The following is a 16,799-nucleotide window of genomic DNA, read 5'->3' as shown; positions in this document are numbered from 1 at the left end:
CTGCCCTTATCAATCCTCTCTGTTATCTCCTCAAGAATCTCCAGCAAGTTAATTCAACATGATTTTCTTTTAATGAATCCATGCTGGCTTTCCTTAATTATCCTATACCCCCTACAGAGTGGGAGACTGAGCTCGCTCCCGGTGGGCCCCGTCTCCCCGTGCTCGCTCCTGGTGGGCCCCGTCTCCCAGCGCTCGCTCCTGGCGGGCCCCGTCTCCCCGCGCTCACTCCTGGTGGGCCCCGTCTCCCCGCGCTCACTCCTGGTGGGCCCCGTCTCCCCGCGCTCACTCCTGGTGGGCCCCGTCTCCCCGCGCTCACTCCTGGTGGGCCCCGTCTCCCCGCGCTCACTCCCAGCTGTCCCCGTCTCCCAGCGCTCGCTCCCGGTGGGCCCCATCTGCCCTCGGTCACTGCGGTTGTGTAGAATTTTGTATTTGAACATTAGTCTCCTCTACAGTCGATGGCCTGAGGTAGAATCCTCTTTTTCTTCATTTCCCTGTTCATATTAGCGATGTTCTGATACAGAAACTGTTCCACTGACCGGAGGGTCAGGCACAGATTTAAGATAATTGACAAAAGGACCCGGGGCGGGGTGGGGGATGAGTTTCTTGTTTAACTCAGCGATGTGGAAGGTGCTGCCTGGAAGGACGGTGGAATCAGATTCAATAATAACTTCCCAACAGAAATTGGATAAATACTTGCACTGGAGAAATTTCCAGAACTGTGGGGGGAAAGTTGGGGGAGTGGGACTAGCTGGGATAGCTCTTCGAAAGGCCACCACAGCCTCGATGGGCTGAATGGCCTTCTCCTGTGTCCATAAAATCTTACAGTGCAGAAGGAGGCAGTTTGGCCCATTGAGTCCGCACCGTCCACAATCCCACCCAGGCCCTATCCCCATGCACCTACCCTAGCTAGTTTCCCCCGATACTAAAGGCCAACCCAACGAACCCGCACATCTTTGGACTGCGGGAGGAAACCGGAGCACTCGGAAGAAACCCACCTGGAGAAAGGGGCTAGACAGTGTAGAGGTAGAGAGATTCTTTCACTTAGAAAGGAAACAAGAACTAGAGGGCACAGCCTCAAAATAAGGGGGGGTCAATTTAGAACAGAGTTGCGGAGGAACTTCTACTCCCAGAGGGTGGTGAATCTCTGGAATTCTCTGCCCGTTGAAGGCTACCTCGTTAAACGTGTTTAAGTCGCAGGTAGAGAGATTCCTGATGGATAAAGGAATTAAGGGGAGCAGGCGGGTAAATGGAACTGAGCCGCTGTCAGATTAGCCATGGTCTTATTGAATGGCGGGGCAGGCTCGGGGGGCCGGATGGCCGACTCCTGCTCCTATTTCTTATGTTCACACAGATACTGGGAGGACGTGGAAACCCCACACAGAGCCGGGAATTGAACCCGGGTCCCTGGCGCAGCGGTGCTAACCTCTGTGCCACCCACTCTATGTGAAGCACCCTGAGACCGATACAGGAGCGGGGCTAACAAATGCACGTCTCTGTCTGACGTGCGGGTAGTTGGGGTGGGGGTGGTGAACGTGAGTTAATGAGTTAAGCCAAGCTTACTCCGACAATATTGATCCTGAAGCTTTATTGGACGATGTGAGCAGTTGGATGTGTGTGTGTGTGTGTGACGTTATGGGAGGGCACCGTGCCAATAGTCGATGAAGTGGGCATCCTGTGCCACGCCTGGCGATGAGTCTGGGCCTCTCTGTCGACATTGTGACGTTGCCGATCCTTATTTTAAAGCTGCGACGGCATTGGCTGGGGCTGGTGAGGTGGCTTTTGGCTGCGTCACGGGGGTGGGGGTGGGGGTGGGGGGGGGGGTGGGGGGGGGTGGTTGACTCACCCTGCAGAGGTCGCCGAGAGGAGTGGAAACATAGAGGGAGGGAACAAAAAAAAAATAACGTCTTTAATCAGCTGGTGGAGGGGGGGGGGGGGTGGGGGGGATGGAGCTGGTGGGAGGGGGGTAGGATGGTGGGGGGGGGGAAAGAATGAGGCAAAATCCTTGTGAAGAGGGGGTCGCGAGGCTGGGAAGTGATACAGATTTAGCTCGATCCTGCTCACATTTAGCCGGTTGCATCGTCTAACCTTACAGCACAGCTCCTGGCGTCTTGAGCAGAGATCTGCGTTCTCTCACTTTGTTGCCATGGCACCAGGCAAATCTCCCACTCACTCTCTCGGTCTGTCTGTCTCTCTCTGGCGCAGTCAATGGCCCCACGTCCGTCTGATGCAACAAAAGGGTTGCCGGGGTAAACTCGAGAGGCTGTCACTGACGGAGTGAAGCGAGGGAGTTGGCCTTTGGTTGCTGTGAATCGCGGGGCCCACCCTGCAGTGAATGGCGGGGGTCAGGCTTCTCCTGCCTCCCTCTCCATGGTCAGAATTAGTTTTTTATTTGCAGTGGGGGGGGGGTGGATTCCTCTCCTCTCCTCCCCGATTATACGAGGAGGAGGAGGAGATGGGAATTATTGAACGCGGCGAGCTACTGCGATCTGGAACGTTCTGCCTAAACGGGCGGTGGAAGCAGGTTCAGTAGCAACTCTCCAAAGGTGGATCTGATATGCCGTTGAGAAAGAGAGCGGGAGGAAAGAGCAGGAGAGCGTGGGACTGATTGGGGAGTCCGGTCAAAGAGCTAGCACGGACATGACGGGCTGAATGGTGCCCCTTGGTTGTGTGGGATTGTGCTCTGGCTCTATCTCCCCGCAGACTTGGAAATGGCCCCAGTGAGGTAGTTACGGTGTGGTAGATGAGTTTCCAATAAGGTCTTCAACCCTGGGGTACGGAGCTGGGTGAAGACAAGAAAAACATCAATGCTAACCATCACTGGCCATTGGTTCCTGCCCTGTGAACACTTGATTGAACTTAGAACTTCGCTGTGCAAAAATAGACCATTCGGCCCATCTCTTCCACACTGGTGTTTTTGCTCCACACAGCCAATTTTGGTTGCATTTGGAATATGTCACTTTCAATAGTATTATGATCACTATTTCCCATTCCTCTTGATCTTGCCCAAGCAGCAGATCTTTCTATTCCTATCTTCCTCATCCAGCTTCTTAAATTTATCTAAACAACCTCTTGCGGTGAGTTCTACATTCTCGCCACTCTCCGAGTGAAGATATTTCTCCTGATTTGAACATTTCCCCAACAACTGAGGTTCGGTTAACAGGCCTGTCATCAGCTGTTTCCTCTCTCCCTCCTTTCTTGAAAAGCAGAGTAACAGTTGCCAGATTCCAATCTGAATCGCAAGTCTACTGCTGAATCTAAAGTATTTTGGAAAATCATAGCTAGCACCCCCACTGTTTGTCTAATACAACCCAGGGTGTAGTCTATCAGGGTAGTACAATGGTTAGCACTGTTGCCTCACAGCAGTGTGCAGATCACCAACAACCTGTGCTGGACCCCCATGCCAACACTATGGTTAGAAAAAGCCCACCAACACCTCTATTTTCTCAAAAGATTAAGGAACTTTGACATGTCAGCTACGACTCTCACCAACTTCTACAGATGCACCAGAGAAATCATTCTCTAGTTGTATCACAGCTTGGTATGGGCTCCTGCTCTGCCCAAGACCACAAGAAGTGTTGTGAACAAAGCCCAGTCCATCACACGAACCAGCGCCCCCCCCCCCATCCATTTTCACTGTCTAAACTTCCACTGCCTCAGAAAAGCAGCCAGCATAATCAAAGACCCCAGACATTCTCTCTTCCACCTTCTTCCACTGGGAAAAAGATACAAAAGTCTGAGGTCACGTACCAACCAACTCAAGAACAGATTCTTCCCTGCTGCTGCCAGACTCTTGAATAGACCTACCATGCACTAAGTTGATCTTTCTCTATACCCGAGCTATGACTGTAACACTACATTCTGCACTCTCTCCTTCTCTGTTTCATCAGAAGTAACTCTTCAAGTGCAGACAATAAAAATAGAACAAAACATACTCCAACTTTTAAATCAAAGAAACTTCATTACTCCAAATCTGGGGCCTCACCCTGGGCCAATCCAAGTTCCCCACAATTCTACACAGGTTCTTATTTATAGTGAGTCAGTTGGTCAGCTGACTATTACATCATTCTTAATTGGTTCTGGGGTTTACTGAGTCAGCTGACCCTTACAGCTTGTTACCATTGGTCACAATACAGTCAATACAAAGTTGTCACCGGTTACATTCTAACACTTGAACAGGTTGTCCCTCAGTATTCTCTGCCCCAACAAAAACAACCCAAGCCTTCGCAACCTCTCTTCATGTCTAAAATGTTCCACCCCAGGCAGCATCCCGGTGAATCTCCTCTGCACCCTCTCCAGGGCAATCACATCCTTCCGATAATGTGGCGACCAGAACTGCAGATAGTACTCCAGCTGCGGCCTCATCGAAGTTCTGTACATCTCCATCGTGACTTCCCTGCTTTTGTAACCTATGCCTCAACTGATAAAGACAAGTGTCCCCTGTGCGTTTTTCACCACCTTGCTAACATGCCTTTCTGCTTTCGGAGATCTGTGGACAAACACACCAAGGTCCCTTTGTTCCACAGAACTTCCAAATGTCCTATCATTCACTGAGTACTCTCTTGTCAAATTACTCCTTCCAAAGTGCATTGGCTTACAGTTTTTTGGTTAAATGCCATCTGCCACTTACCTGCGCATTTAACCATTCCACTGATATCTTCTTGTTGCACAAGACACTTCGCCTCACTGTTAACCACCCATCCAATCTTTATGCCATCCGCAAACTTACTAATCCTACCCCACACATAGTCATCAATGTCAAAGGCAGAGAGTGGGGGTTAATGGGTGCTATTCGGATTGGCGGTTGGTGACTAGTGGAGTGCCCCAGGGGTTGGTGCTGGGGCCTCAGCTATTTACCATTTATATAGATGATCTGGAGGAGGGAACCGAGTGTATGGTGTCAAAATTTGCTGATGACACCAAGATTGGTGGAACGGCAAATTGTGCGGAGGGTGTGGAGAGTCTGCAGAAGGATCTAGATAGGCTGGGCGAATGGGTCAGGAACTGGCAATTGGAATTTAATGTTGGTAAGTGCGAGGTGGTCCACTTTGGCAGGAATAATGGTAGGAAGGACTATTACTTACGTGGCGAAAAACTGCAGCAGGCGACGGTGCAGAGGGACCTTGGGGTCCTTGTGCGTGAGTCGCAAAAACCCAGCCTGCAGGTGCAGCAGGTGGTCAGGAAGGCTAATGGGATGCTGGCCTTCATTGCGAGGGGGATTGAATATAAAAGTAGGGAGGTCTTGCTGCGGCTGTATAGGGCATTGGTGAGGCCGCAGCTGGAGTACTGTGTGCAGTTTTGGTCGCTGTACTTACGCAAGGATATTTTGGCCTTGGAGGGAGTGCAGAGGAGGTTTACTAGGCTGATACCGGAGTTGAGGGGGTTGAACTATGAGGAGAGGCTGAATAAACTAGGCTTGTACTCGTTAGAATTTAGAAGAATGAGGGGAGATCTCATTGAGACGTATAAGATGATGAATGGGATGGATAGGATAGAGGTGGAGAGACTCTTCCCGCTCAGAAAGGACAGTAGGACTAGGGGGCACAGCCTCAAGATAAAGGGGAGGCGGTTTAGAACGGAGTTGAGGAGGAACTTCTTCACTCAAAGGGTGGTGAATCTCTGGAATTCTCTGCCCATTGAAGTGGTGGAGGCTGCCTCGCTAAATATTTTTAAGACGCGGGTTGATGGGTTCTTGATAAGAGAGGGGATTAAGGGTTATGGGGAGAGGGCGGGAAAGTGGAACTGAGCCACGACAGATCAGCCATGATCTTATTGAATGGCGGGGCAGGCTCGAAGGGCTAGATGGCCTACTCCTGCTCCTATTTCTTATGTTCCTATGTTCTTATTATGTTCTTATTTATATAATAACAATAGGGGGCCCAACACAGATCCCTGTGATACGCCAGTGGACACTGGCTTCCAGTCACTAAAGCACTGTCATCACCCTCCGTCTCCTACAATTCTGAATCCAAAATGGAGAGTGTAGAAGATCAATCTCTCACTTTTAAAAGAAAGAGCTTGGCAGTAAATCAACAGGAAGCTGCCCTTTAATCTCATGTGTGTGCACATGTGCTTGAGACAGTGTATGTAATATTGCATTAATTCAGGATACACTTGTGCGAAACCCCAGCATATTAAAGAAAACTGCTAGCATGTAAGGAACCCAGGAGGGGGGCCTTGGCACTCAGGACCATATCTATCATCACAAGACTCTGAACCTGAGCTGAACTGTAACCAGGGAAAATCCGGATATAGATCAGGTTTTTTAACACAAAGGGGAAATGACACCTTTTATATCCCCAATGCCTAACTATTATCAGGCTTTCGGGGTTTGTCCCTTCGTCACCTGACGAAGGGACAAACCCCAAAAGCTTGTGAGTTTACTATCAAATAAATTGTTTGGACTTAAACCTGGTGTTGTCAGACTCTTTACTGTGTTTACCCCAGTCCAACGCCGACATCTCCGCATCATAACTATTACCAGGGACATGGCTGGCTTGAAATCCCACTTGTAACAAAGATTACTGAGATATCCCTGAAAGCAGAACAAGGCTCAAGTTCTGAGTTGGGCCCCCTATTATTCGTCATTTATATAAATGACATTGATGACCATGTGTGGGGTAGGATTAGTAAGTTTGCGGATGACACAAAGATTGGATGGGTGGTTAACAGTGAGGCGAAGTGTCAGGCTACAAGAAGATATCGACGGAATGGTTAAATGGGCAGATAAGTGGCAAATGGAATTTAACCGAAAATAAATGTCACAAATTGGTAAAGTTTTTAAAAAATATTATTTATTGATGTCACAATTAGGCTGACGTTAACACTGTAATGAAGTTACTGTGAAAATCCCCTAGTTGCCACACTCTGGCGCCCGTTCGCGTATGCCGAAGGATAATTTAGCACGGCCAATGCACCCTAACCAGCACATCTTTCGGACTGTGGGAGGAAAGCAGAGCACCCAAGGGCAAACCCACGCAGACATGGGAAGAATGTGCAGACTCTGCACTGACAGTGACCCAAGCCGAGAATTGAACCCGGGTTGCTGGTGCCGTGAGACAGCAGCGCGAACCACTGTGCCACCGAGCCGCCCACAGAGATTGCCAGGAAATCGTCGAAAATTCCCTTTGTCGCAATGTACCTGCAGAGTAAACTGCCCACTGGTCGAAGTAAAACTGACCATGCAAGGGGTGGACTTATAGCTGGACAATGACTTGATTGAAACTCTTGGCTTTTCAAGATGCTCAGTTCAAATATAAGTCATCAAATCCATTCAAGGAATTCCTGTCCTGTCAAACCAAAGACTGAATTAACTGTAATCTGTAAAAGTACATATGGGTGGCACAGTAGCACAGTGGTTAGCACTCCTGCCTCACAGCGCCAGGGGCCTGGGTTTGATTCCTGGCTTTGGTCACTGTCTGTGCGGAGTCTGCACATTCTCCTCAAGTCTACGTGGGTTTCCTCCGGGTGCTCTGGTTTCCTCCCACAGTCTGAAAGACGTGCTGATTAGGTGCAGTGACCTGAACAGATGCCAGAGTTTGGTGTCTAGGGGAATTTCACAGTGTTAATATAAGCCTGACTTGTGACTAATAAATGAACTTTTAACTTTTATGATTTTTATCTTTCTTTAATCTCACGTGCGTGAGTGTGTGTGCATGTGCTTGAGACAGTGTATGTAATACTGCATTAATTCAGGATAAACATGTGAGAACAAGTAACTTCTTCATTTTAAACACACAAAAGCTTGCTGCTGAATTATTTAAGTAGATCTATATCTTAATCTATCTGATTTTACTGCTTACTGAAAACAAGGCGGCTGACTCCAGCTGTTTTACATCATATAGTCATAGAATGACACAGCTCAGAAGAAGGCCATTTGGCCCATTGAGTCTGTGCTGGCTCTTTTGAAGAACAATCCAGTTAAACTACAGCACGGGAACAGGCCCTTCGGCCCTCTAAGCCCATGTTGATCATGCTGCTCTAACTAATGTAAAAAAAACCCTTCTGCCCTTACTCGGCCTGTAACTCTCTATTTCCCCCCTATTCATGTACCTATCCAAATGCCTCTTAAATGTTGCTTATGTGCCTGCTTCCACCATCTCATCTGGCAGCGAGTTCCAGGCACCCACCACTCTCTATATGAAACCCCCCCCCTGCTCCCCGCACACCTCCCTTAAACTCCCCCCTCTCACCTTGAATCTGTACCCCTGGTGATTGATACTTCCATCCTGCAAAATAACCTCTATTTCTGGGGCAGGTGAGACAGTAAAATTCTGGTCAGTAGTACAGCTGGGTACTGGGTGCTCCAGTTTCCTCCCACAGTCTGAAAGATGTGCTGGTTAGGGTGCATTGGCCGTGCTAAATTCTCCCTCGGTGTTACCCAAACAGGCACAGGAGTGTGGCGACTAGGGGATTTTCACAGTAACTTTATTGCAGTGTTAATGTAAGCCTACACATGATGCTGATAAATAAACTTTAAACCTTAGCAACTTTCATGTTTTAACAAGGGTTTAAGCTAAATGATGGAGTGAACATCCTCACAGCCTCGAAACCAGCAAATTGCAGAGTAATCAGGTGGATTCTGATTTAACAACCCACTTGTTATTCATTGTAAATAAGTTGACCTATAGATAGTGTGTCTGAGATGGAGATTGTAGCGTAGAGCCTGCTCTCTGTACGTAACTAATTAACTGGGTCAAAGCATAGGGGGAGAAATCTTTCCGTGTGGAGAATGAGATCTGGAGCAGGTCAGCTTGGAAGTGTGCTGCGAGCCACTGAGTGCAGAGGAACTTTCAACAGCCAGTGGTATGTGTACTTAAAGAGAACTCAATTACAGGGGCAAAATTAGACATTAGCACTTGGAGCGAAAGGGATTAAAGGTTGTGGGGAGAAAGCAGGATTGGGCTATTGAGTTGGATGATCAGCCATGATCGTGATGAATGGTAGGCAGGCTCGAAGGGCCAAATGGCCTCCTCCTCCTCCTCGTTCTTATGTTTTTGTAGTTTGAAACTCAACCTGGTTCACCATGTTTCAAAAGCAACCTTCCCTGGTACGTCACAGAGTGGGATTTGAACCCAGAACATCTGGCTCAGAGGCAGGGATGCTACTCACTGCACCACCGTTTCCTTCCTTCTACAGGCTTTTAAACTTGCCCTGGTTGTAAATGTTTTTGGTCTCTCCCTGTGTTAAGTTGGAAAGGGGAACATCCCAGTACCGAAACTAAAAAGGCATTCTTGTTTAATTTAGATGGACTGTTTGGGCACTGCCAAGATGCCATGGTGCCAACCAGGACCCAGTACGACATATCAGCTGCCCTCCTCCAGCGTTTACAAGGGGTATTAAAGCAGCTGATGCTACAAGGTAAGGACCACAGAGAATCGAGCGACTGCTCCAACCATTCAATTATAAAGGGCACATACTGGGGATGTGGTGGTGTAGTGGTATTGTCACTGGCCGAGTAATCCAGCAGCACAGACTCATGCTCTGGGGGCATAGGTTCAAATCCCACCACCACGGCAGCTGGTGGAATTTAAATTCAATTAATAAATCTGGAATATAAAACCAGTCATTTAACAATGACTATATTTGATAGAACTATCATCGATTGTTGGCAAAACCCATCTGGTTCACCACTGTCCTTCAGGGAAAGAAATGTGGCTGACTCTTAACTGACCTCTGAAATGGCTGAGTGAGTATACAATCCCAATGGACCCAAACTCATTCACTCCCATTATATACAATCCCAATTGACCCCAAACTCATTCACTCCCATTATATACAATCTCAATGGACCCAAACTCATTCACTCCCATTATATACAATCCCAATGGACCCAAACTCATTCACTCCCATTATATACAATCCCAATGGACCCAAACTCATTCACTCCCATTATATATAATCCCAATGGACCCAAACTCATTCACTCCCATTATATACAATCCCAATGGACCCAAACTCATTCACTCCCATTATATATAATCCCAATGGACCCAAACTCATTCACTCCCATTATATATAATCCCAATGGACCCAAACTCATTCACTCCCATTATATATAATCCCAATGGACCCAAACTCATTCACTCCCATTATATATAATCCCAATGGACCCAAACTCATTCAGTCCCATTATATATGATCCCAATGGACCCAAACTCATTCACTCCCATTATATACAATCCCAATGGACCCAAACTCATTCACTCCCATTATATATAATCCCAATGGACCCAAACTCATTCACTCCCATTATATACAATCCCAATGGGCCCAAACTCATTCATTCTCATTATATATAATCCCAATGGACCCAAACTCATTCACTCCCATTATATATAATCCCAATGGACCCAAACTCATTCACTCCCATTATATACAATCCCAGTGGACCCAAACTCATTCACTCCCATTATATATAATCCCAATGGACCCAAACTCATTCACTCCCATTATATACAATCCCAATGGACCCAAACTCATTCACTCCCATTATATACAATCCCAGTGGACCCAAACTCATTCACTCCCATTATATATAATCCCAATGGACCCAAACTCATTCACTCCCATTATATACAATCCCAGTGGACCCAAACTCATTCACTCCCATTATATATAACCCAATGGACCCAAACTCATTCACTCCCATTATATATAATCCCAATGGACCCAAACTCATTCACTCCCATTATATATAATCCCAATGGACCCAAACTCATTCACTCCCATTATATACAATCCCAATGGACCCAAACTCATTCACTCCCATTATATATAATCCCAATGGACCAAAACTCATTTACTCCCATTATATATAACCCAATGGACCCAAACTCATTCACTCCCATTATATACAATCCCAATGGACCCAAACTCATTCACTCCCATTATATATAATCCCAATGGACCCAAACTCATTCACTCCCATTATATACAATCCCAATGGACCCAAACTCATTCACTCCCATTATATACAATCCCAATGGACCCAAACTCATTCACTCCCATTATATATAATCCCAATGGACCCAAACTCATTCACTCCCATTATATATAATCCCAATGGACCCAAACTCATTCACTCCCATTATATATAATCCCAATGGACCCAAACTCATTCACTCCCATTATATACAATCCCAGTGGACCCAAACTCATTCACTCCCATTATATACAATCCCAATGGACCCAAACTCATTCACTCCCATTATATACAATCCCAATGGACCCAAACTCATTCACTCCCATTATATATAATCCCAATGGACCCAAACTCATTCACTCCCATTATATACAATCCCAATGGACCCAAACTCATTCACCCCCATTATATACAATGTGGAGATGCCGGCGTTAGACTGGGGTAAACACAGCAAGAAGTCTCACAACATCAGGTTAAAGTCCAACCCATTTATTTGATAGTAAACTCACAAGCTTTTGAGATTTACTATCAAATAAACTGGTTGGATTTTAACCTGGTGTTGTGAGACTTCTTATTGTGTACAATCCCAGTGTTCCCAAACTCCTTCCCGTTCACTCCTCATGTGTTTATCCAGCTTCCCCTGAAATGTATCTGGACCTTTCACCTTGGCCACTCTGTGTGGCACTGAGTTCTGTCTGTGGGTGAAGTGCTTTCTCCCGAATTCCCTACTGGATTCAGTGATGGCCATGAATTTATCTGCGCTGTTGATTGATATTTCAAAGCCCTTCCCCTCTCTCTGTCTCTCGCCCTCTCGCTCTCCCCCAGCCTCCGTGCCAAATGATTGCAAGCTTCTTCAGCAGCGGCCGTTTCTTTGTGTTTAACTCCAGTCTGTCTTGCATCTTTTTTAGGGTTGTCATGGCAAGATGACATCACGCAGTATGTGATCTCCATGGAGATGGAAAAGATCCCAAAGCTCCTCCCTCAGCAGCCGCGACTGAGCACAGTGCCTCTGGCAGACGACAGGTACAGTTTAACTGGATAGAAAGCACAGGAGGAGGAAATAACTGCTCTGTAATAACACCAGCTAAAATACATGCTTCACAAGATAGTAATACCTTTCAATATCCAGCCACTGACTCACTATTAGTGGTTAGGTGTCTCCTCTTTACACCAGATCCGACCGCACTAAACTAACATTTCATTCATTTTCTTTTTGTCAGCCAAAACTTAATAAATTCCCTATTTTGAAATGTTCACAGGAAGATTTACTCTGTATCTAACCCCGTGCTGTCCCTGTCCTGGGGGTGTTTGATGGGGGACACTGTAGAGGGAGCTTTATTCTGTATCTAACCCCATGCTGTACCTGTCCTGGGAGTGTTTGATGGGGACAGTGTAGAGGGAGCTTTACTCTGTATCTAACCCCGTGCTGTACCTGTCCTGGGAGTGTTTGATAGGGACAGTGTAGAGGGAGCTTTACTCTGTATCTAACCCCGTGCTGTACCTGTCATGGGAGTGTTTGATAGGGACAGTGTAGAGGGAGCTTTACTCTGTATCTAACCCCATGCTGTACCTGTCCTGGGAGTGTTTGATGGGGGACAGTGTAGAGGGAGCTTTACTCTGTATCTAACCCCGTGCTGTACCTGTCCTGGGAGTGTTTGATGGGGACAGTGTAGAGGGAGCTTTACTCTGTATCTAACCCTGTGCTGCACCTGTCCTGGGAGTGTTTGATGGGAGACAGTGTAGAGGGAGCTTTACTCTGTATCTAACCCGTGCTGTACCTGTCCTGGGAGTGTTTGATGGGAGACAGTGTAGAGGGAGCTTTACTCTGTATCTAACCCCGTGCTGTACCTGTCCTGGGAGTGTTTGATGGGGACAGTGTAGAAGGAGCTTTACTCTGTATCTAACCCCATGCTGTACCTGTCCTGGGAGTGTTTGATGGGGGACAGTGTAGAGGAAGCTTTATTCTGTATCTAACCCTGTGCTGTACCTGTCCTGGGAGTGTTTGATGCGAGACAGTGTAGAGGGAGCTTTACTCTATATCTAACCCCGTGCTGTACCTGTCCTGGGAGTGTTTGATGGGGACAGTGTAGAGGGAGCTTTACTCTGTATCTAACCCCGTGCTGTACCTGTCCTGGGAGTGTTTGATGGGGACACTGTAGAGGGAGCTTTACTCTGTATCTAACCTCGTGCTGTACCTGTCCTGGGAGTGTTTGATGGGGGACAGTGTAGAGGGAGCTTTAATCTGTATCTAACCCCGTGCTGTACCTGTCCTGGGAGTGTTTGATGGGGGACAGTGTAGAGGGAGCTTTACTCTGGATCTAACCCCGTGCTGTACCTGTCCTGGGAGTGTTTGATGGGAAACAGTGTAGAGGGAGCTTTACTCTGGATCTAACCCCGTGCTGTACCTGTCCTGGGAGTGTTTGATGGGAAACAGTGTAGAGGAAGCTTTACTCTGTTTCTAACCCCGTGCTGTACCTGTCCTGGGAGTGTTTGATGGGGGACAGTGTAGAGGGAGCTTTACTCTGTATCTAACCCCGTGCTGTACCTGTCCTGGGAGTGTTTGATGGGGGACAGTGTAGAGGGAGCTTTACTCTGGATCTAACCCCGTGCTGTACCTGTCCTGGGAGTGTTTGATGGGAAACAGTGTAGAGGAAGCTTTACTCTGTATCTAACCCCGTGCTGTACCTGTCCTGGGAGTGTTTGATACTGATAAATGGTTGAAATACAGTCCTTTTACAACAGTGTTGCTTTGAAGGGTATAAGTGTGTGCCATTATTGTTGAAGAATAGACTCTTGGCCAGCAATGAGATGGACGCTTCAGCCTGCACTGCCACCTAGAGGCTGATAGCTGCTTGACCGCTTGGCCCTGGCCTGATTTTGAGGTTAAGATGTTATTGATGGTCTTTGTGTTTAGGCTGCAGTGGCCTGTGGGCAGAGGTGTTTATCCAGTGGGGGTCTCCATGTCGTCAGTGGAGCAATGGCCTCCGTCTCTGATCCGTCGCTACCTGCAGTTCATCCTGTATGGAGATCAACCCCGGCTGCATCCTGAAGCCAGCCTGGACGGGGAAATGTTGGAAACCTATCTGCTTCCCAAGGTGGGTCTTTGTGTGTTACCCTTCACCTCCGCTGCTCAAGACAAGGTTGCCTTTGATGTTCCAGTGGGTGGAGGTTGGGCTGGGGTGCGCCCTTCCTTGAAGGAGCCGCTTACGTTCAGTTATGGAGGCACAGTGATTAGCACTGCTGCCTCACAGGGACCTGGGTTCAATTCCCGGCTTGGATCACTGCCTGTACATTCTCCCCGTGTCTGCATGGGTTTCCTCTGGGGTGCTCCGGTTTCCAAAGATATGTGGGTTAGGTGGATTGGCCATGTTAAATTGTCCCATGACATGTAGTTTAGGGGTATTTATAGGGTAAATACCTGGGGTTACGGGGATAGGCTTTGTTTGGGATTGTTGCCTCAATGGGCCAAATGGCCTCCTTCTGCACTGTAGGGATTCTACTCCATGACTCATCAGATATTTCTTATGTTCTTACAAATGACAGCACACGGGAGGCTATTGGGCCCATCATGCCCATGCAAGCTCTCTGCCAGAGCCACTCTCATAATCCCACCAGCGGTGACAATTTTTTTCTTCTTGAGATAATGATCCAATTGCCTTTGGAAAGCCTGGATGGAGCTGCCCCGCCTCAGCCGGATCTCAGGCAGTGAATTCCAGACCCGAACCACTCACTGCAGGAAGACAAAATGGCGGCTGTAGTTCTGCTGCTGTTAACCATGGAATCCCTACAGTGCAGAAGGAGGCCATTGGGCCCACTAGTCTGTACCAAACCTCCAGCAGAGTATCCCACCTGTAAGACATTGGAGCAGAATTAGACCACTCGGCCCATCAGGTCTGCCCCGCCACTCAATCGTGGCTGATACTTTTCTCATCCTGGGAGGAAACCGGAGCACCCGGAGGAAACCCACCCAGACACGGGGAGAATGTGCAAACTCCGCACAGACGGTGACCCAAGCCGAGAATTAAACCCGAGAAGTTAACCACTGTGCCACAGTGCTGCCTTAAATTGGCACCCTCTGGTTCTAGATCCTTTCATCAATGGGGAAAATCTTCTCCTTTGTGGTTAGAACTACTGCCTCAAAGGACCTGGGTGGGATGCTGTGTTAGAGAGTTGATGCAGACTCGATGGGCTGAATGGCCCCTCCCTGCATTGTAGGGATTCTCCCTAGGGAATCTCTATCAAACCTCCCAGCAATCTTCTGTTCTCCAGGGAGAATGGGTGATGAAATTTGCACAGAAACAGGCCATTCAGCCCCCCCACTTCCTGCTGGTGTTCATCCTTCACACAAACCTCCTCCGCCCTCATTTTACTTGGCCCTCTCCGGCCTATCCTTCCATCTCTCTCTCCCTCGTGACCTTTTCTAACTTCTGCTCCAAATGCATCAAACGCGGGCACTCCCTGTGTCAGCGGATCCCGCATTCTCGCCACTCCCCGAGTCGGGAAGTTTCTTCTCATAAGAACGTAAGAAATAGGAGCAGGAGTAGGCCATCTAGCCCTTCGAGCCTGCCCCGCCATTCAATAAGATCATGGCTGATCTGAAGTGGATCAGTTCCACTTTCCCGCTTTCTCCCCATAACCCTTAATTCCCTTGTCTGTCAAAAACCTATCTACCCGTGTCTTAAATATATTCAGCGAGGCAGCCTCCACCACTTCAACGGGCAGAGAATTCCAGAGATTCACCACCCTTTGAGTGAAGAAGTTCTTCCTCAACTCCGTTCTAAACCGCCCCCCCCTTTATCTTGAGGCTTTAGTCCTGCTGTCCTTTCTAAGCGGGAAGAATCTCTCTACCTCTACCCTATCCATCCCTTTCATTATCTTATACGTCTCTATAAGATCCCCCCTCAGCCCTCTAAACTCCAACAAGTACAGACCCAGTCTATTTAGTCTCTGTTCATAGGCCAACCCCCTCATCTCCGGTATCAGCCGAGTGAACCTAGTTCTCCTGAGTTCCCTGTCGGATTTATGGATTACTGTCTTCTGTTCCTGGCCCCTTGTTCTGGTCTTGCCCACACCTGGAGTACATAACCCCTGGCAGCATCTGGAGGGAAAACCAGTTAGCCTTTTAAAAATCATAGAATCCCTACAGTGCAGAAAGAGGCCATTCGGCCCATCGAGTCTGCACCAACCACTATCCCACCCAGGCCCTACCCCCATATCCCTACATATTATACCCACTAATCCCTCTAACCTACACATCTCAGGACACTAACGGGCAATTTGAGCGTGGCCAATCAACATAACCTGCACATCTTTGGGAGGAAACTGGAACACCTGGAGGAAACCCATGCAGACACGAGGAGAATGTGTAAACTCCACACAGACAGTGACCCAAGCCTGGCATCGAACCCAGGTCCCTGGAGCTGTGAAGCAGCAGTGCTAACCACTGTGCCACCCAATTTTAGGTTAATGACCCTTTGTCAGAACCTGAGTCGTTAACTCTGTTTCTCTCTCCGTAGACCTGTTGAATATTTTAGTGAGTTTTCTGTTCTCCAGTAGCTCAGTATTTTTATTTGTATTTTTACTGGTAATGTCTCACTTTGGCACATCCAATGGATTGTGGGGAAGTCTTACTACAGTTGTCCTAGGGATTGGTAAGATCACATCTGGAATATCGTGTGCAGTTTTGGTCTCCGTACATTAAGAAAGAATGTACTGGAATTGGGGACATTTGGCCAAAGGTTGACTGGATTAGTCATTGGGATGTCCTGTAATGAGAAACCGAGTAAATTGGGTTTATATTTTCTTATAGACCTTATAGAAACATATCGGATTATGAAGGGGGTAGATGAGATAGATAAGATAGAAGCAGGGAGGTTGT

The 16,799-nt window shown here is 47.7% G+C and overlaps 1 protein-coding gene across 2 annotated transcripts in view; it reads left to right on the top strand.

Annotated features, from left to right (window-relative positions):
• Positions 1-16,799, top strand: part of LOC145350337 (receptor-type tyrosine-protein phosphatase-like N) — a 232,291-nt gene that overhangs the window by 38,135 nt on the left and 177,357 nt on the right. For both annotated transcript variants that reach the window (XM_080199564.1, XM_080199563.1), the window contains exons 3-5: positions 9,244-9,357; positions 11,830-11,944; positions 13,836-14,016. In XM_080199564.1, the coding sequence (XP_080055690.1) occupies positions 9,244-9,357; positions 11,830-11,944; positions 13,836-14,016 (410 nt within the window). The remainder of the gene's footprint in view (positions 1-9,243; positions 9,358-11,829; positions 11,945-13,835; positions 14,017-16,799) is intronic.

This window comes from Carcharhinus amblyrhynchos, chromosome 11, assembly GCF_965287045.1.
Source record: "Carcharhinus amblyrhynchos chromosome 11, sCarAmb.v2.hapA, whole genome shotgun sequence".
Classification (NCBI taxonomy): Eukaryota; Metazoa; Chordata; class Chondrichthyes; order Carcharhiniformes; family Carcharhinidae; genus Carcharhinus; species Carcharhinus amblyrhynchos.
The sequence above is the reverse complement of the archived record's forward strand: the minus strand, read 5'-3'. Positions and strand labels throughout refer to the sequence as shown.